The 20355-nt window shown below is 42.0% G+C and overlaps 1 protein-coding gene across 1 annotated transcript; it reads right to left on the bottom strand.

The window, feature by feature from the left end:
- Window positions 1-14130: 14130 nt before the first annotated feature.
- On the bottom strand, window positions 14131-19374 carry RTP4 (receptor transporter protein 4). Its single transcript, XM_070377301.1, has 2 exons — window positions 19117-19374; window positions 14131-16512 (listed from the first exon to the last, which is right to left on the bottom strand). The coding sequence occupies exons 1-2, from the start codon at window positions 19296-19298 to the stop codon at window positions 14904-14906; spliced, it is 1791 nt and encodes a 596-aa protein (XP_070233402.1). The 5' UTR covers window positions 19299-19374; the 3' UTR covers window positions 14131-14903.
- Between the last annotated feature and the right edge of the window lie 981 nt (window positions 19375-20355).

A 20355-nucleotide genomic window follows, 5' to 3' on the forward strand; every position in this document is an offset into this window, starting at 1 on the left:
CTAAACATAAGACCAGAAACTATAAAACTCCTAGAGGAGAACATAGGCAAAACACTCTCCGACATAAATCACAGCAGGATCCTCTATGACCCACCTCCCAGAATATTGGAAATAAAAACAAAAATAAACAAATGGGACCTAGTTAAACTTAAAAGCTTCTGCACAACAAAGGAAACTATAAGCAGGGTGAAAAGACAGCCTTTAGAATGGGAGAAAATAATAGGAAATGAAGCAACTGACAAACAACTAATCTCAAAAATATACAAGCAACTCCTACACCTCAATTCCAGAAAAATAAATAACCCAATCAAAAAATGGGCCAAAGAACTAAATAGACATTTCTCCAAAGAAGACATACAGATGGCTAACAAACACATGAAAAGATGCTCAACATCACTCATTATCAGAGAAAAGCAAATCAAAACCACTATGAGGTACCATTTCACGCCAGTCAGAATGGCTGCGATCCAAAAGTCTACAAGCAATAAATGCTGGAGAGGGTGTGGAGAAAAGGGAACCCTCTTACACTGTTGATGGGAATGCAAACTAGTACAGCCACTATGGAGAACAGTGTGGAGATTCCTTAAAAAACTGGAAATAGAACACTGAGGAAACCAGAATTGAAAGAGACACGTGTACCCCAATGTTCATCTCAGCACTGTTTATAATAGCCAGGACATGGAAGCAACCTAGATGTCCATCAGCAGATGAATGGATAAGAAAGCTGTGGTACATATACACAATGGAGTATTACTCAGCCATTAAAAAGAATACATTTGAATCAGTTCTAATGAGGTGGATGAAACTGGAGCCTATTATACAGAGTGAAGTAAGCCAGAAAGAAAAACACCAATACAGTATACTAACACATATATATGGAATTTAGAAAGATGATAACAATAACCCTGTATACAAGACAGCAAAGGAGACACTGATGTATAGAACAGTCTTTTGGACTCTGTGGGAGAGGGAGAAAGTGGGATGATTTGGGAGAATGGCATTGAAATACGTATAATATCGTGTATGGAACGAGTCGCCAGTCCAGGTTCGATGCACGATACTGGATGCTTGGGGCTGGTGCACTGGGACGACCCAGAGGGATGGTATGGGGAGGGAGGAGGGAGAAGGGTTCAGGATGGGGAACACATGTATACCTGTGGCGGATTCATTTTGATGTTTGGCAAAACCAATACAATATTGTAAAGTTTAAAAATAAAAAATAAAAAAAAAGAAATAAATATTTGAAATTATAAAAACAAATTTTTAAATAAAATTGAACTCAGTAAATTTTAAAGATCTTATTACGTTATTCAGTGATTTGTGAATTGAACAGAACCCATCTAGCAGACAGAAAGAAACTCTGAAGACCTGTACAAAATCAAAGATTTAAAGACAGAGGGAGCAAGACATGGAAGTTATACCAGCACAGAATGGATTAGTTGTGGAAAGATTACCTTCCTTTAGGGGCCAGCAGGGGTCTATCAAACAGATTACTTCACTGGTACTGACCAGGTGATTCCAGATTGACTGGTTTTGAGGTTCTTTTCCTCGGAAAGGCTGAAGCTGTACTCAAACTAGGTGTTTGGTTTAGGTTTCATGATCTGGAGCTTAGCACAAGTGACTCCATACTGGGTTTGTGGTCTGTCTTTTTAAAAAAACAAAAACAAAAAACTCTAACCATAAGAAATTCATCCTTCTTAGAAATTTTCTCTTCTTTTTATATAGAAGATAAAAAGAATGCAAAAGCAAGCCTCAAAATCAGGGCCTGTGGGTAGATGATTCATTTCCATCATGTTATCCTTTGAATGGTTAATAGCTGCTGCTGCTGCTGCTGCTGCTGCTGCTGCTGCTGCTAAGTCATTTCAGTCATGTCCGACTCTGTGCAACCCCATAGACAGCAGCCCACCAGGCTCCCCCGTCCCTGGGATTCTCCAGGCAAGAACACTGGAGTGGGTTGCCATTTCCTTCTTCAATGCATGGAAGTGAAAAGTGAAAGTGAAGTCGTTCAGTCGTATTGGACTCTTAGCGACCCCATGGACTTCAGCCCACCAGGCTTCTCCATCCATGGGATTTTCCAGGCAAAAGTACTGGAGTGGGGTGCCATTGTCTCCTTATCTACCTGAATTCCATTTTAGAGAAACAAAGTAATTTTGAAAAAGACAATCTTAGACACTGAGAAGTCTGATGAACTCTGGTAATGAAATTATTCCAAGCTCTGCCACCCACCAAGATCTTGCAGGAACAAAAGGATGGATATTTACGCAGATGCCTTGTCATTGTTGGTAAGCAGCTTGGTGTTACTTGTCTCAGGCTCCCAAATCTTTTGGTAAATAGCAACTCACTTATCCCCAGAGCCTTCCCAAAATGAAGGACATGAGCATTCACTCTAATGAAGAGACAAGAAATTAGAGTTTTCTTAAAGCCAAAAAATCAATGCAAGATTTGCAAATCCGCCTGAGGCCTTCTGGTTCTATACGCAAGTTCTCACTCCCATTTTGGGAAATAAACTACTACAGAATACTTGAATTTAAGAAGTGGAAGGAATTAACGGACACCTATGGCAAGCGAGTACCTTCAGTCTTAAATCTCTTTGGTTGATATCTCCACTAAGATGTCATTGAGCCTCACTGAAACACATAATGAAGGCTCCAATAAAGAATATGCAAAAAAGGAGCCTAGACATAGTCAAGGACTGTCTTGACTGTCCTTGAGGACTGAGTGTGTGTGGTGGTTGAGGCACGGTGATTAAGGACTCCTATAAGGGCTCTGGAGGGAAAGAGAGGATTGAGATCACACCTTGAGTTTGGGAAATACAGGGACAAGGAATCAGTCTGGGCTTCTTCATAGGTCAGTGGTAAGTCAATTCAGTCGTGTCCGACTCCCCGTGACTCCATGGACGGTAGCCCACTGGGCTCCTCTTTCCATGGGGTTCTCCAGGCAAGAATACTGGAGTGAGTTGTCATTTCCTTCTCTGGGGATCTTCCAGACCCAGGGATCTAACCCAAGTCTCTTACATCTCCTGCATTGGCAGACAGATTCTTTACCACTAGCACCATCTGGGAAGTCCTCACAGGTCAGTGTTTCATAAATAGCACTCTAAGTGAGTGGATGGGCCAGGCAGACCAGAGTAGGGAATATACCATTTTACATCACGGGAAACGCTGGGCTGGAAGAAGCACTAGCTGGAATCAAGATTGCCGGGAGAAATATCAATAACCTCAGATATGCAGATGATACCACCCTTATGGCAGAAAGTGAAGAGGAACTAAAAAGCCTCTTGATGAAAGTGAAAGTGGAGAGTGAAAAAGTTGGCTTAAAGCTCAACATTCAGAAAATGAAGATCATGGCATCTGGTCCCATCACTTCATGGGAAATAGATGGGGAAACAGTGTCAGACTTTATTTTTTTGGGCTTCAAAATCACTGAAGATGGTGACTGCAGCCATGAAATTAAAAGACGCTTACTCCTTGGAAGGAAAGTTATGACTAACCTAGATAACATATTCAAAAGCAGAGACATTACTTTGCCAACAAAGGTCCGGCTAGTCAAGGCTATGGTTTTTCCTGTGGTCATGTATGGATGTGAGAGTTGGACTGTGAAGAAAGCTGAGCACCAAAGAATTGATGCTTTTGAACTGTGGTGTTGGAGAAGACTCTTGAGAGTTCCTTGGACTGCAAGGAGATCCAACCAGTCCATTCTGAAGGAGATCAGCCCTGGGATTTCTTTGGAAGGAATGATGCTAAAGCTGAAACTCCAGTACTTTGGCCACCTCATGCAAAGAGTTGACTCATTGGAAAAGACACTGATGCTGAGAGGGATTGGGGAAGGAGGAGAAGGGGATGACAGAGGATGAGATGGCTGGATGGCATCACTGACTGGATGGACGTGAGTCTGAGTGAACTCCGGGAGTTGGTGATGGACAGGGAGGCCTGGCGTGCTGTGATTCATGAGGTCGAAAAGAGTCGGACATGACTGAGTGACTGAACTGAACTGAACTGAAGCAGTCCTTTCTTCCTTTCACAATTTGGCTCTTGTGCATTTGAGTCTTTCTGGATTGGGTGTGCTTAGTCGTTCAGTCATGGGAACTTTTTGGGACCCCATGGACTATAGTCCACCTGTGGCAAGGACAAAATACTGGGTTGAGCATAATGAGACTTCAAATATTATCTGACATCAGATATTATCTTACAGCATACTAGTGTTATCTTGGACAAGTTTTTAAAATTATCTGAAACTTGGAAATAGGTAAAAGAAATTGTTGGGTATTCTTTCAGTGCAGACTTAACTTTCAATTTACTGGATGACTTTATATCACTATAAGGCAAAATCTCATTTGGAAAATTTTGTTCAGTAAAGATGCAAATAATTTCTTCCCAGTGGAACTAACAGGCTGAATGTTCACAGTTTATGATCCTGTTAAACATAAGCCAGTTTTTGGATAGCTTGTAACTCAGCAAGCCATTAAATTGCATATATATACCTAGCTTCTCAGATGTTTTTGAGGCCAGTTTTAAATCTTACTGCTTCCCTCATTAATTAATTAGTTCAGTTCAGTTCAGTTCAGTTCAGTCACTCAGTCGTGTCTGACTCTTTGCGACCCCATGAATTGCAGCACCCCAGGCCTCCCTGTCCATCACCAACTCCCGGAGTTCACTCAGACTCATGTCCATCAAGTCGGTGATGCCATCCAGCCATCTCATCCTCTGTCGTCTCCTTCTCCTCCTGCCCCCAATCCCTCCAACATCGGAGTCTTTTCCAATGAGTCAACTCTTCGCATGAGGTGGGCCAAAGTACTAGAATTTCAGCTTTAGCATCATTCCTTCCACAGAACACCCAGGACCGATCTTGAGCTCAATAAAATCTTTGAAACCTGTTCTTTTAACATCTGTATGTTAGCCTCCAATTAAAATAAATAAATTTATATTTAAAAAAATCTGTATGTATGTGTGAGAAACATGATTTTAGCTTTTTTAAAATTATACTTTAACAGGCAAACTTCTGCCTCTAAAGCTTAGGTTTTCATATCTGTTAAAAAATACATTAGGACTAGAAGTTCTCTAAGAGCCCACTTTAAGGTTTCTGAGCCACTAAGCGACCTGGGATCCCTGCCCCCTCTTTCCCAGCTTTCCAGGTTCTCTGGAGAAAGGGCCACACTAACTCTAGAACTGAGAATCAGCACCTGCCAGCACTGTTCCCAGTCATCCAGTCCCCAGAGAGGTGGTCAGATCACACAGAACACTTGCCTGCAGTGACTCTAAGATTATTTTGAAGTTCCCAGGAGCCAGACTGTATTGTTTCGCCCAACTTACTCTCATTCCCCTGCCTTTATCTCCTCCAACCATTCCCTATTTCCCACTGTAAACCTCAGGACTTCCTAATTCCACATCCCAGGCTTTTAAGTTTAATCCTGAGGATAAGGCATCACCCCAGAGTGTTCACCTCTTTGACATCCCTAAGTGGAAATGGATGACATTTGGCCTCTGCTGAGACACCAGGGGTCAAACAGCTATACTCTTCCCTCCCAGGGCAGCAAACGGATGGGTCAGGATTTCTCTCTAAACCTGCTTCTGGCTCTGACATTTGATGAGTCTGTCCTTACAAATCTCCAGAGACTTCTCTTCCTCTGACTTCTTGGCCTGAAGATGTTTAGACATTATACAAATGCTGAAATTGCCTTGAATTAACCTGGGGCAGAGAAGTAAAAGATAGATGAGAGCATAGAACAAAAAAGGCAGGTCAAGAAAGGTCAATGGATGCATTTATCATTCCTTGAAATCCATAGCTTTTGGCCCTGGACTACCATTAATGACCAATACATAGAAAAACTTTCCCTTTTGAGAGAATGACTGATTTTGTTAACAGGAGCTTTTTTTTTTTTTTTTTTTTCCCTTTTGCTGAGCCTTCTCAAATCCAATCTCTGTTTGTCTGAGAATTACCTCAGTGCTTACAGTGTTCATATAATACTCTGCTGTTTCTGTTCCCTGCTTGGCTGCCAGGCCTGACTGATTAATACTTCCTCATGGCTTGGTTAGGTGCTGCTCAATTTCTCTCCATTTCTTTATCCCTCCAATAACATCTCAACCCATTATTTCATAATTCAAGTTAATTACCCAGTATGGAGATGGACTAATGCTTTCTGGGCTATATGTGAGTGAAAAGATTTCCCCTTCTTTCCTCCTAGTTTCTTTGGTTGGCCTAATAATTAAACTGATATAAGACAGATTAGCAGGAAGATGTCAAATAAATGTATAACCCATGTGTATCTCCATGTATTCATGAGAAAGACCCAGGGAAACTGAGGAACTCCCTAAGATGGTCAGAATAATCATGTTAAATATTATCTTCAGCTAAAGACTAAAGATGTTGCGAGTGGGGAGTCAGCTATAGCAGGTGACTGGGAAAAGCACAGTAAACAAGAGTAAGGTTGTTCAGCAGATTTATATTCTTTCCTTCTTCATTGCAAAGTATTTCCAGAGATTTAGAATCATTGTCTCTTCCTGGTACAGAGAAGGAAACACTCTCACACATGGAGATATTTTCCTTAAAAATATAAATATCCCTTACAAAAATGGATACTTCTACTCAGTTCTCAGAGCTTTACCTCTGTCTGCTGTTGTTTTTTTTTTTTTTTTAAATAATCAGCCTAAAATAATGAAGGCTGAACCATGAAGAATAGATGCTTTTGAATTGTGGTGTTGGTGAAGACTCTTGAGAGTTCCTTGGACACCAAAGAGATCAAACCAGTCAATCCTAAAGGAAATCAACCCTGAATATTCATTGGAAGGACTGATGTGAAAGCTGAAGCTCCAATACTTTGGCCACCTGGTGCGAAGAACTGACGCATTGGAAAAGACCCTGATGCTGGGAAAGATTGAAGGCAAAAGGCGAAGAGGGCAGCAGAGGAGGAGATGGTTAAATAGAATCACAGACTCAATGAATGTGAATTTGAGCAAACTCTAGGAGATAGTGGAGGACAGAGGAGCCTAGCATACTGCAGTTCATGGGATTACAAAGAGTTGGACATCACGTAGCGACTGAACAACAATAAGCTTAAAATAATCTTTATGTTAAAGAGGCATGTTTTAGGATGACAAATTCTGCTCTGCTTCAGTCCAGCCTTTTAAACTTCAATTAAGAAATTTCACAAGCCAGAAGCCAAACTGATACATTGCTTCGTATCTCATTAAACCAATCTCAGTCTTGAGAATAGTTCAATTCAGTTAAACGGTTGTGTTGTACTTCAGGAGGCTGTCTTGTATTTGGGATCTCCAAATTAGGCCTTTATTGTGTGAGAAATCAGGTATTTAATACAGCATTTCTATAAAAACAGAGGAAAAACAAAGTTTAAAGATTGCAGCAGACTGAAAACCCAGTCTGAGTTCTGAGAGCAGTCAGTCCAGAAGGTTTCTAGAGAATGCTTCCAGATGTTGGGGTCAAAGCATCTTTTGTAGCTTGAATGTCTCACAATGATGTCATCACATGTTTAGGTCAACTTTCTGAGCAGCCAACACAGCAACAGACACAAAGATCTCTTACACACAAACTGTTGTGGTGATCTCTCTAAAGTTTGTACAAAGTCATTCACATTCAGTTTGCAGGTTTTCCGGGAATGGGGCAGCGTCTGATTTTAGTGATTCCAAGTCAAGATGGTAAGAGATTGGAAACATTAGCTTGGAGATTTATAGCCCGATATTAGAGGAAACTAGAAGAATTCAGGATTCAGTCCAGTTTACAGGCAAATAAGAAACCTCAAAGACAATTAACAGCACTAGAATCTAAAATCCACAAAGGTGTGTTACTGAAATAGAATTCCTAAGCACACCTCTCAGGAAGTGACCTTCCTTAGTCACCTGATTCGGTTGCTAGGAATGTTGTAAGCAAGTGTAGGCCAATATTTCCAAGGGGTTTTATTGGCTTCATAACATCAACCTTAGTCCCTTTAAGCTGTCTGGTTATATCTGATTCTATGCAAATTCTCAAATCCTGGTCAAAGCCTTGATAATATAACCAGGGTTTCCAATTTTGTCCTGTTAGAAGAACAAATTCTTATTGAATTTATGCAAATGAATATATTGGCATAAAAATAAAAAATGAGAATTTCTGAATTTGGGAGGTATCAAGAAAGGAGAAAAAGATAAATATGTCATTTTTGCTGATAGCTTAAGAGAAAATAGGGAGGGTTTTCCTCAAATCTGGAAAAGTAAAAGTTTTAAAAATCAACAATGTTTCAAATAAAAAGTCATAAAAATTATAATCATCCCCATCAGTTCATTCAGTCCCACATTTTAATTCTTGTTCTGCTTAAATCTAGCTTTTCTATTAATTCTGGAAACTCCTACTCAGTTCAGTTTTATGATATCAAAGTTATTGGAAATCTGTATTCTAGAGTACTTATTTGTGTCCTTTCCATGAATGGCTCTGAAGATGAAACATATTTGCAAAAGCATGAAAGTAAAAAAATAACTATCTGTAAATGACAAAGACTTTAAAATGGCCATGTTTGAAGATCTCATGAGAGTTCATTATAATGCAATTGATAAGGAAATTTGCTTATTTCTGTGACACACAACACTTCAAGATAATAATTAGAAATAAAAATGATAACATACCAAGATGTATCAGATTTTATATAATTTCTGGAACAAACATAAATAATGTGTGGTCACATCTATATAATCTAAGAAGATTTAGTATCATTTAATTGCCAATGCTTCTCATATAATCCAACATATCAAACAAATGTAATTTAATTAATTCAGCATCTCTCTGTAAAGAGAGAGAACAAATATCATATGATAGCACTTGTATGTGGAATCTAAAAAATAATATAAATGAACTTGTATACAAAACAGAAACAGACTCACAGATGTAGAAAGAAAATTTATGGTTACTAAAGGGGAAATGGGGTAGGCGAGGGATAAATTAGAAATTTGGGATTAGCAGATACAAAATACTGTATCCAAAATAATGGCTTATAATAAACTATAATGGAAAAGAATATGAAAAAGTATATATAACTAAATCACCTTGATATACACCAGAAAATAACATAACATTGTAAAACAATAATACTTCAATTTAACAAAAATAAAAAAAAAAAATAGGAGAGAGAACAAATCTTTTGAGATGTTCCAGAGGCCCTGTGAGAAGTCCTAAAATTAATTCAATGTCAAAAAGACTTGATTTAGAATTTAATTTGGGAAGTTTGTCAAAAATATCAAAAGGTTCAGACACTTGACTGAATAAGATCACAAATTGTTCATAAACAATACTTAATTTTCTATTTGATAAAGTGACAATAAAGTGTTTCAAAGGCTAATACAGGTGGTTACATAGTTGTTAACAAAACTTCACTCTTTAAATATTGAGAAGATTCAGTGTTCTTAAGTTACCAAAGTTTTGATTAAGATGACAAAGCACAGGAAATTATTTTGACAAAGCATAGAACTTCCATTTTATAGGCAGATTATTTAATAGATAAAGAAAAATCTTTCACAACCTCTTCAGAGATAAGTGAAACAGACCAGTAAAACTTTGCCCTTTAAGTAGATGAAAAAAAAAAAAAATCAAGTGTTAGTTTTATATAAATATACTGTTAATATTAAGGTTATTTTTAAAAACCATTTAATTTTACTTTGATGAGAGATGGGGTAAAATTTCCTGTGCTCATGCTCAGTCTCCCTATCTCTCTGTAGATACAGATATGGCCATAATTTGTCCTCCATTTCTCTGTTTTCCTTTCTTTCCATCCTGAAATAATCAGTTCTACTTTAAGAAAAATTTACTTTCTTTTCCATTAACAAAAATGTATATCCGTATCTCATACCTTGTGTTATTTTGTTGTTTAGTCAATAAGTCTTATCCAACTCTTTTGTGATTCCCATGGACTGTAGCCTACCAGGCTCCTCTGTCTATGGGATTTCCCAGGCCAGAATACTGGAATGGGTTGCCATTTCCTCCTCCAGGGGATCTTCCTGACCCAGAGATGGAACTCACATCTCCTGTGACTCCTGCATTGGCAGGCGGATTCTTTACCACTGAGCCAACAGGGAAGCCCTACTGTGTTTTAGTCAGTCAGTGAGTTCAGTCGCTCAGTCGTGTCCTACTCTTTGTGACCACATGAATTGCAGCACGCCAGGCCTCCCTATCACCAACTCCCGGAGTTCACTCAAACTCATCATTCGAGTCGGTGATGCCATCCAGCCATCTCATCCTCTGTCGTCCCCTTCTCCTCCTGCCCCCAATCCCTCCCAGCATAAGGGTCTTTTCCAATGAGTCAACTCTTCGCATGAGGTGACCAAAGTATTGGAGTTTCAGCTTTAGCATCAGTCCTTCCAATGACACCCAGAACTGATCTCCTTTAGGTTGGACTGGTTGGATCTCTTTGCAGTCCAAGGGACTCTCAAGAGTCTTCTCCAGCACCACAGTTCAAAAGCATCAATTCTTCAGCGCTCAGCCTTCTTCACAGTCCAACTCTCACACCCATACATGACCATTGGAAAAACCATAGCCCCGACTAGACAGATCTTTGTTGGTAAAGTAACATCTCTGCTTTTGAATATGCTATCAGGTTGGTCATAACTTTTCTTCCAAGGAGTAAGCATTTTTTAATTTCATGGCTGCAATCACCACCTGCACTGATTTTGGAGCCCCCAGAAATAAAGTCTGACACTGTTTCCACTGTTTCCCCATCCATTTCCCATGAAGTGATGGGGCCAGATGCCATGATCTTCGTTTTCTGAACGTTGAGATTTAAGCCAATTTTTTCACTCTCCTCTTTCACTTTCATCAAGAGGCTCTTTAGGTCTTCTTCACTTTCTGCCATAAGGGTGGTGTCATCTGCATATCTGAGGTTATTGATTTTTCTCCCGACAATCTTGGTTTCAGCCTGTGCTTCTTCCAGCCCAGCATTTCTTATGATGTACTCTGCATAGAAGTTAAATGAGTAGGGTGACAATATACAGCCTTGACGTACTCCTTTTCCTATTTGGAACCATTCTGTTGTTCCATATCCAGTTCTAACTGTTGCTTCCTGACCTGCATATAGGTTTCTCAAGAGGCAGGTCAGGTGGTCTGGTATTCCCATCTCTTTCAGAATTTTCCACAGTTTATTGTGATCCACACAGTCAAAGGCTTTGGCATAGTCAATAAAGCAGAAATAGATGTTTTTCTGGAACTCTCTTGCTTTTTCCATGATCCATCAGATGTTGGCAATTTGATCTCTGGTTCCTCTGCCTTTTCCAAAACCAGCTTGAACATCAGGAAGTTCATGGTTCACGTGCTGCTGAAGCCTGGCTTGCAGAATTTTGAGCGTTACTTTACTAGCATGTGAGATGAGTGCAATTGTGCGGTAGTTTGAGCATTCTTTGGCATTGCCTTTCTTTGGGATTGGAATGAAAACTGACTTTTTCCAGTCCTGTGGCCATTGCTGAATTTTCCAAATTTGCTGGTATATTGAGTGCAGCACTTTCACAGCATGATCTTTCAGGATTTGAAATAGCTCAACTGGAATTCCATCACCTCCACTAGCTTTGTTCATAGTGATGCTTCCTAAGACCCACTTGACTTCACATTCCAGGATGTCTAGCTCTAGATGAATGATCATACCATCATGATTATCTGGGTTGTGAAGATCTTTTTTCTACAGTTCTCCTGTGTATTCTTGACACCTCTTCTTAATATCTTCTGCTTCTAGGTCCATACCATTTCTGTCCTTTTTCGAGCCCATCTTTGCATGAAATGTTCCCTTGGTATCTCTAATTTTCTTGAAGAGATCTCTAGTCTTTCCCATTCTGTTGTTTTCCTCCATTTCTTTGCATTGATCGCTGAGGAAGGCTTTCTTATCTCTTCTTACTATTCTTTGGAACTCTGTATTCAGATGCTTATATCTTTCCTTTTCTCCTTTGCTTTTCGCTTCTCTTCTTTTCACAGCTATTTGTAAGGCCTCCCCAGACAGCCATTTTGCTTTTTTGCATTTCTTTTCCATGGGGATGGTCTTGATCCCTGTCTCCTATACAATGTCACGAACCTCCATCCATAGTTCATCAGGCACTCTGTCTATCAGATCTAGTCCCTTAAATTTATTTCTCACTTCCACTGTATAATCATAAGGGATTTGATTTAGGTCATACCTGAATGGTCTAGTGGTTTTCCCTACTTTCTTCAATTTAAGTCTGAATTTGGCAATAAGGAGTTCATGATCTGAGCCACAGTCAGCTCCCAGTCTTGTTTTTGCTGACTGTATAGAGCTTCTCCATCTTTGGCTGCAAAGAATATAATCAATCTGATTTCGGTGTTGACCATCTGGTGATGTCCATGTAGTCTTCTCTTGTGTTGTTGGAAGAGAGTTTTGCTATTACCAGTGTGTTCTCTTGGCAAAACTCTATTAGCCTTTGCCCTGCTTCATTCCGTATTCCAAGGCCAAATTTGCCTGTTACTCCAGGTGTTTCTTGACTTCCTACTTTTGCATTCCAGTCCCCTATAATGAAAAGGACATCTTTTTTGGGGTGTTAGTTCTAGAAGGTCTTTTTGGTCTTCATAGAACCATTCAACTTCCGCTTTTTCAGCATTACTGGTTGGGGCATAGGCTTGGATTACCGTGATATTGAATGGTTTGCCTTGGAAATGAACAGAGATCAATCTGTCATTTTTGAGATTGCATCCAAGTACTGCATATTGGACTTTTGTTGACCATGATGGCTACTCCATTTCTTCTAAGGGATTCCTGCCCACAGTAGTAGATATAATGGTCATCTGAATTAAATTCATCCATTCCAGTATATTTTAGTTCGCTGATTCCTAGAATGTCGATGTTCACTCTTGCCATCTCCTGTTTGATCACTTCCAATTTGCCTTGATTCATGGATCTGACATTCCAGGTTCCTATGCAATATTGCTCTTTACAGCATCAGACCTTGCTTCTGTCACCAGTCACATCCACAGCTGGGTATTGTTTTTGCTTTGGCTCCATCCCTTCATTCTTTCTGGAGTTAGTTCTGCACTGATCTCCAGTAGCATATTGGGCACCTACCGATCCAGGGAGTTCCTCTTTCAGTATCCTATCATTTTGCCTTTTCATACTCCTCATGGGGTTCTCAAGGCAAGAATACTGAAATGGTTTACCATTCCCTTCTCCAGTGGACCACATTCTGTCAGACCTCTCCACCATGACCCGCCCGTCCTGGGTTACCACTCTCTTATTTCAAGCCAGACTCCTCACTATTTCTATCCTATACTCCATTCTTTTCCAGAAATATAGAATATTTTTAAAATGTTATTCTACTCAAATTGCCCATATTCTCAAATGTTTGCAATGACTCCCACTGCCTATGAGGTAAAATCCAAATCCCCTCAGTAACTCAATAATCCAAGTCCCTGATGCATGTCTTATGTCTCCTGCATTGGCAGGTGGGTTCTTTACCACTACCGCCACTTGGGAAGCCCCTTGACCCTCCTGCCTCCCTCCTATTAGGACCCATGTGATTACATTTGGCCCATCTAGGTAATGTAGAATAATCTCCTCCTCTCAAGGTCCTTAAAATTAATCACATGTGGAAAAGTCCCTTTAGCCATGTAAAGTAACATATTACAGGTTCTGGAGATTAGGACATCAACATTTGGGGGAACCATTATTCAACATACTACAATAATTTTCTTTTTTTTTTTTTCCCCCGACGCCGCCCATGGCTGCGCGCAAAAGTCCTCGCGAACCCGGGACCTCGCCGAGCCGAGACCCCGAGGGGAGCGAGGCAGCGATTGGAGACTGCCTCTGCCGCCACCCGCTGCTCCGCGGCCCCGCCCTGCCGCTGCGGCCTCCGTACAAGCGTGCGCCCGCCTGGCTGTCTACAATAATTTTCTGATGAAACTCAGGACCCTCAGTTCTAGTCAAGATATGGTCATATATATTGATATCAATGAATGAGTGAATGCACCAGCAAAAATCTTTTAATGACTTAACACATATTATTGGTTCCATTATCTGTGATGTCATTTTTTTTATTTGGAGGATAATTATAATAGTGTGATAATTTCTGCCATACATAAACATGAATCAGCCATAAGTAGACATATGTCCCCTCCCTCTTAAAACTCCCTCCCACCTCCCTCCACATCCCACCCCTCTAGGTTGTCACAGAGCACCTGGTTTGGGTTCCCGGCCTCATCCAGCAAATTCCCACTGCCTGTCTGTTTTGCATATGGTAATGTATGTGTTTCAGCACTGCTCTCCTAAGTCATCCCACCCTCTCCCTCCCCCACTGTGACCCTAAGTCTGTCCTTTATGTCTGCGTCTCTTTTGCTGCCCTGCCCTGCACATAGGATCACCAGTACCATCTTTCTAGATTCCATATATATTGTATATATGTGTTAATATACAGTATTCGTCTTTCTGACTTACTTCACTCTGTATAATAGGCTCTATATTCATCCACCTCATTAGAACTGATTCAAATGCATTCCTTTCTGTAGCTAATAGTCCATTGTGTATATGTACCACAATTTCTTTATCCATTCATCTGTCAATGGACATCTAGGTTGCTTCCATGTCCCAGCTATTGTAAATAATGCTGCAAGGAACATTGGGATACAAGTGTTTTTCAGTTATGGTTTCCTAAGGGTATATGCCCAGTAGTGGGATTACTGGATCATATGATAGCTTTATTCTTAGTTTTCTAAAAGGAATCTCCATAGTGTTCTTTATAGTAGCTGAATCAATTTGCATTTCTTGCATCATGTTTTAAACTACCTGCAGAGGAGGTCCAGGAACCATTGGTTATTCTCTAAACTTGACCCTGCATTGGTCCCCGAGCAAATTTTGTCATATTAAAATGGCAGCCAGTTCATTGACTACCATGGAATTAAGACAAGAGAAGACAGCTCTTTTTTTTTTTTTTTCATCATTCTACTCATAAGTATTTAGACACCAGAAAGGTAAACAGAGCAAAAATACAGACATAGCCCCACCTGAACAGCTGCTCCTGGTTATGGAAATCGTTTGAGGGAGGTAATCTGAAAAAGCTGTCTGAAGCAGACCCTCTAGGTGAGCACCTCTCCTCCCTGCCCCAGGCAGCTTGACTTCCACACGAAGGTCCTACATGTGGCCATGTGGGCTGTGCACTTGACCCCAGTAGGGGACCTGCCCTCCTTGTAGCCTCAGTGTCTGACCCTACTGTGGCCTTTGGGATTGCCTTCCATGTGGGCTGTGAGCTTGACCCCTGTGGTGGGGGGCCTGCCTTCCCTGTAGCCTCAGTGTCTGACCCTGATGTGGCCTTTGGGATTGCCTTCTGTGTAGGCTGTGAGCTTGACCCCTGTGGTGGGGGGCCTGCCTTCCCTGTAGCCTCAGTGTCTGACCCTGATGTGGCCTTTGGGATTGCCTTCCTTGTAGGCTGTGAGCTTGACCCCTGTGATGGGGGGCCTGCCTTCCCTGTAGCCTCGGTTTCTGACCCTGATGTGGCCTTTGGGATTGCCTTCCGTGTAGGCTGTGAGCTTGACCCCTGTGGTGGGGGGCCCACCTTCCCTGTAGCCTCGGTGTCTGACCCTGATGTGGCCTTTGGGATTGCCTTCTGTGTAGGCTGTGAGCTTGACCCCTGTGGTGGGGGGCCTGCCCTCCCTTTAGCCTGACTGTCTGACCTTGATGTGGCCCTTGGGATTGTCCCTCCGGTGGGCTGTGGTTCTGCCATCTTTGTGGTATGAAGCTGTGTCCCTTGTGTGGCTTGTGCCTCCTGTGTGGACTGCTGGCCTGACATCCTTATAGCCTGAGAGTATGTCATCCGGGGGGCCTGTGGTCCTCTCCCCAGTGTAGACTGTGAATATGCACACCCTGCAGGTAGTGGGCCTACTGCTTGAACGGGCCGTGGATCAGTCCACCCTGGGGGAAGTGATCTTGCTACTTGGATGGGTTGGGGGCCTGTTGCCCGTGCAGCCTGTCGATCTGCCCCTGCTGTGAACAGCTGGGCCATCTCCCGTTTAGACTGAGGGCCTCTCCTAGGCACTTGGATCCCAGCAGTGACCTGGCTGGGCCCTGAGCCTGTATGGGCACCAGAGTACCCACTCCCCGCTGCTGAGTGGCTCCTAGATTGGTTTTGGCCACCCTCATCACCGTTGTGAGGAGAGGAACTCCCAGTCTTCATGTAGGAAAGAGAGGATTTTTCTGGCCCTGTCATGCCCTTTTCTAAGTTCGGTCCACAGTAGCCCAGAATGCATGCTTCACAGTTGGCCTTGTCATGGGACCCATCCAAACGTACTTCCGGGATCACGGGTAGCTCTGAAACCTTCCTGATACCATTTCTGTAGAATTTCTCCAGAATACGCTGCACCAGGTTTTTCAGAATCCTCTTGCTGCTTTCTGGGGAGAAATCAGGCTTCTCAAACAGAGACCGAGAGCACTTCTTGCACCTCTGTCCAAAGATCCTCATGAGCACCTTGCCCGGGGATTTCTGGTTCTCCAGGTACATGTGACATAGTATCTGCACTTGGGCGGAAGCCCAGCTTCGACGGCATGAGGAACACTGGAACCTGCAGACAGACAGAAGATCATTGTACCCTCAGCTGTTGCTAACCTGAGGGAAATGGGCCTGGCCTGGTCTCTGAGAACCCTTTCAACTTGAAAAAGTGCGTGTGATATTGACAATTTGACAAGAATGAGAGGGACTATGTTTCTAATGAAGCTTCTTCCTGTGGCCCACTGAACTCCCACCCAGATGTGGTCCCAAGTCTGCCTCTTTGCCAGCAAAACATTTCTGAATGTCTCAGAGGGAAAAACACTTCTGCCATTTGCCAGTGAAATTTGGTCTTCACAAGGTCACAGAGAACTCATAGAGTACCTATTCTGAAGCAATGTTTACAGTATTATCCCATTTCATCTTTAAAGCATCCCTCTTAGGTAGGCATTATTGATCCCAATATCCAGATAAGGAAACTGAATCATAAAAATGATATACAACTTGCCTAAGGAACTCGCAAAGTTAAATGGTAGAGCCATGTTTCCAATCCCAAGCCATTATCTATCTACTATACCACATTGCCTCTATTGAGCAATGGGGTTTGTTTTATACCTCACTTAGGACCTGGAACCACAATACTTGAGTTGGAGACTCAAGTCAGTAATTTACATTGTTGTTATTTAGTTGCTAAGCCGTGTCTTACTTTTGCAAGCCCAGGGACTGTAACCCACCAGGCTCCTCTGTCCATGGGATTTCCCAGGCAAGAATACTGGAGTGGGTTGCCATTTCCTTCTCCAGGGGAATCTTCACAACCCAAGGGTCAAATCTGCACCTCCTGCTTAGCAGGAGCTTCTTTACCACTGAGCCATCTGGGAAGCCCATAGTTTATATTAGGGGAACTTTTTTAAAAAGCACTTCTCTAAGCCTCATTTTTTTACATTCATAAAGGGAAAAATATTCAAGAGTTAGATTGTCATGAGATTAAATGAGAATATGTGAAAGCATTTTGTAAACTACAACGTATTTTTCAAAAACTGGTTAATATTTTTCTAAAACTATGTTGGTAGGTTGCTTTTTCCATCTTGGAATGAGCATCAGGTCAATTCATCTGAACAAGAGAAGCACCTGTTCATTTGGGAGAGTGCCAAACTGATTAAAGACATCATGAGTCCCTCAAAGAGCTCTGGCTGGTGCAAAGAGAGACTCTTACCTGGTACACTGGGTTCCAAGCAGAGCAGAATAAGTGCCACGTGGGCTCTAGCCAATGGCTTGAAAACTGTGTTCAGTAGAGCCCCAGGAGGCTTTACATAACAATAGACTCTGCAGCTAAAAATAATTTATATATAAGTATATATGTGTTCTGTAATATGTAATATATGAACAAGTTATTTATAAATATGTTACCAACATATATATATAGACTCAAGTCAATACTTTATATTGTGTGTGTGTGTGTATGTGAAAAGTGAAGTCACTCAGTCGTGCCCGACTCTTTGCGACCCCATGGATAGTAGGCTGCACCAAGCTCCTCTGTCCATGGGATTTTCAAGGCAAGAGTACTGGAGTGGGTTGCCATTTCCTTCTCCAGGGAATCTTCCCAACCCAGGGATCGAACCCAGGTCTCTCACATTGTAGACAGACGCTTTACCATCTGAGCCACCAGGAAGTCAATATATATATATATATATATATATATATATATATATATATATACACACACACACACACACACATTATATATATGTAGAGAGAGAGAGAGAACTATTCATTGTCTTATGAGAATGGAGAAGAAGGAACATTTACTCTGCTGAGGAATTACAGGGCACTTGAGTTATTCCTTGAGGAATAAATAGGGAGGCAGGAAGGAAAGGGCCTGCTGAACATCATGGACAAGGGTATAGAAGTCTTGAAATGTATGTCATAGCTAATAACCCATAAGGAAGGGGAGAGAGGATATCTGAGGTGAGATAGGAACAGGCCAGGAAGAAAAAGAACAGTTGAAATGAAGGTCCCTGCATGCCATATAAAAAATTAGACTTGACTGTCCAAGTCAGCATTTCTCACCCTCCTGCATGGGCAAGGAAGCTGATTCCTGCAACTTGAAGTCTCACTGGAAGTTAAAGAGGGAGACAGTCAATAAGGGAGGGGCAGTGTTAAGGGACATTAAGAACCAGGTTTTAATTTCTTGCAGCACCAATCCCTCTTCAGGTCTTCAGTAAAGTAATATTCAAAGCCATTGTCTGGCCTTACTCAATTCTTGGGGCTGTAAAGGGAAGCCCCAGTCCTAGGCTGGTACTGACCAGGACTAGGCTTGTAGGGCTGCTGCAGCCTGTGGAAGCCAGTCTGGACTGAGGCGGGAAGTAAGATAGCAGAAGTCTCTATATAGATGCAGTCTGGAATAAATGGTGGTGAGAGGATGGGGGGCAGATTTGTTTCATCCCCGGGGGATTTCCAAAAATATTTAGGGAAGAAACCTAGTAAAAGAGGAAATTTCCTACCATTAAGCCAAAATAGAGGCTTAGAACCATGTCATTTCCATACTAAAGAACACTGTAACTGCAAAAGGATGAACAGCCTGGTGACACATATTCTTTTTAACAAGCTCTTAAAAGAATTCATCAGTGCCAAGCTGAGCCTCTTGGCCCAGAAAGGCCCACAGCTAGACAGACTCACATACCTGCCAAATCCTTTCTGCTGGTATTGCCTCCACCCCGGGGCCACACAGTCTGGCTGAAGGTTTCCATCCATCTTCAGGGTCCATCTGGCCCGGGGCTTCTCCTGACAGATCAGTTCTTGAAATGTCTGCTCCCATTCCCTGATATCCAAAGCTATTCTCTTGCTCTGAGGCTTGGCGTCCATGTTGACAGTAACTTTCAGTTTCCAGCAAGAAGGAAAAACAGTTTCAGTTTCTCTGAACACACGTCAGCTGTTTTTTTCTGACTTTTGTTTCAGGCTGTCTGAGTACACAGAGCCAGTTTTTGTTCTGAGGACAGGGGGCAGCAGGGATTAGCTAGTTTGTGAACAGGTCTTGCTAAGGGATGTCTGAGTACAAAACTCTGGTCTGGATTCTGGAGGTACCTATCAGTTAGTTTTTTTTTTCCCCCTTGTTTTTACACTAGGCAAAGCACTATGCTTGGGCTTCTCTGGTAGCTCAGCTGGTAAATAATTCACCTGCAGTGCAGGAGACCCTAGCTTGATTCCTGGGTCAGGAAGATCCCATGGCAATCCACTTCAGTATTCTTGCCTGGAGAATCCCCATGGACAAAGGAACCTGGCGTGCTACAGTCCATGGTGTCACAAACAGACACAACTGAGTGACTAAGCACACACACACACAAACGCACACACAAAGCAATATGCTCAGCACTGGGACAAGCAACATCAACTAAGAAGCAGTTCCTACCCCCACAGGTGCTCACACCCTCGTGCAGACACGGGAGAGTAGGGGTCGATGTAGGGGAGCACGTGTCCAAGGTGTCTCTCACGTATGTGACGAGTCCTCACCATAGTCCCTTAAGGAGGGGATGGATTATTCCTGGTATCTTTCAGGTGAATGGCACAGAGAGCCGGGTTTGGGGGGTTACTTTGTTCAAAGCCACCAGCTAGTAAGCAGTATAAGTGAGACTTGAATTCATTCTTGTGTGACTCTTAACCTGTGATGTCTCCAGCCACCTCCTTCCCCAAGGAGAGCTCAGGATGGTGTTTTGGATTCCAGGTTGGCAACGTGGAACCAGTGGGAAGAACCGTCTTGAGACCCTGACCTAGTGATTTGCTCTAGTGAGATTTCCTGGGTCGTGAAGCCTGACTGTAGGACAAATGAAAGGATTTCTTAACTCCTCTTTTCATTGTGTAAATTATCATGCAAAGCAATATACAAGCAGGAGTGGGAGCCATCTTTGGATGTCATGATAGAGTT

This window comes from Bos mutus, chromosome 1, assembly GCF_027580195.1.
Source record: "Bos mutus isolate GX-2022 chromosome 1, NWIPB_WYAK_1.1, whole genome shotgun sequence".
In the NCBI taxonomy this organism is placed as follows: Eukaryota; Metazoa; Chordata; class Mammalia; order Artiodactyla; family Bovidae; genus Bos; species Bos mutus.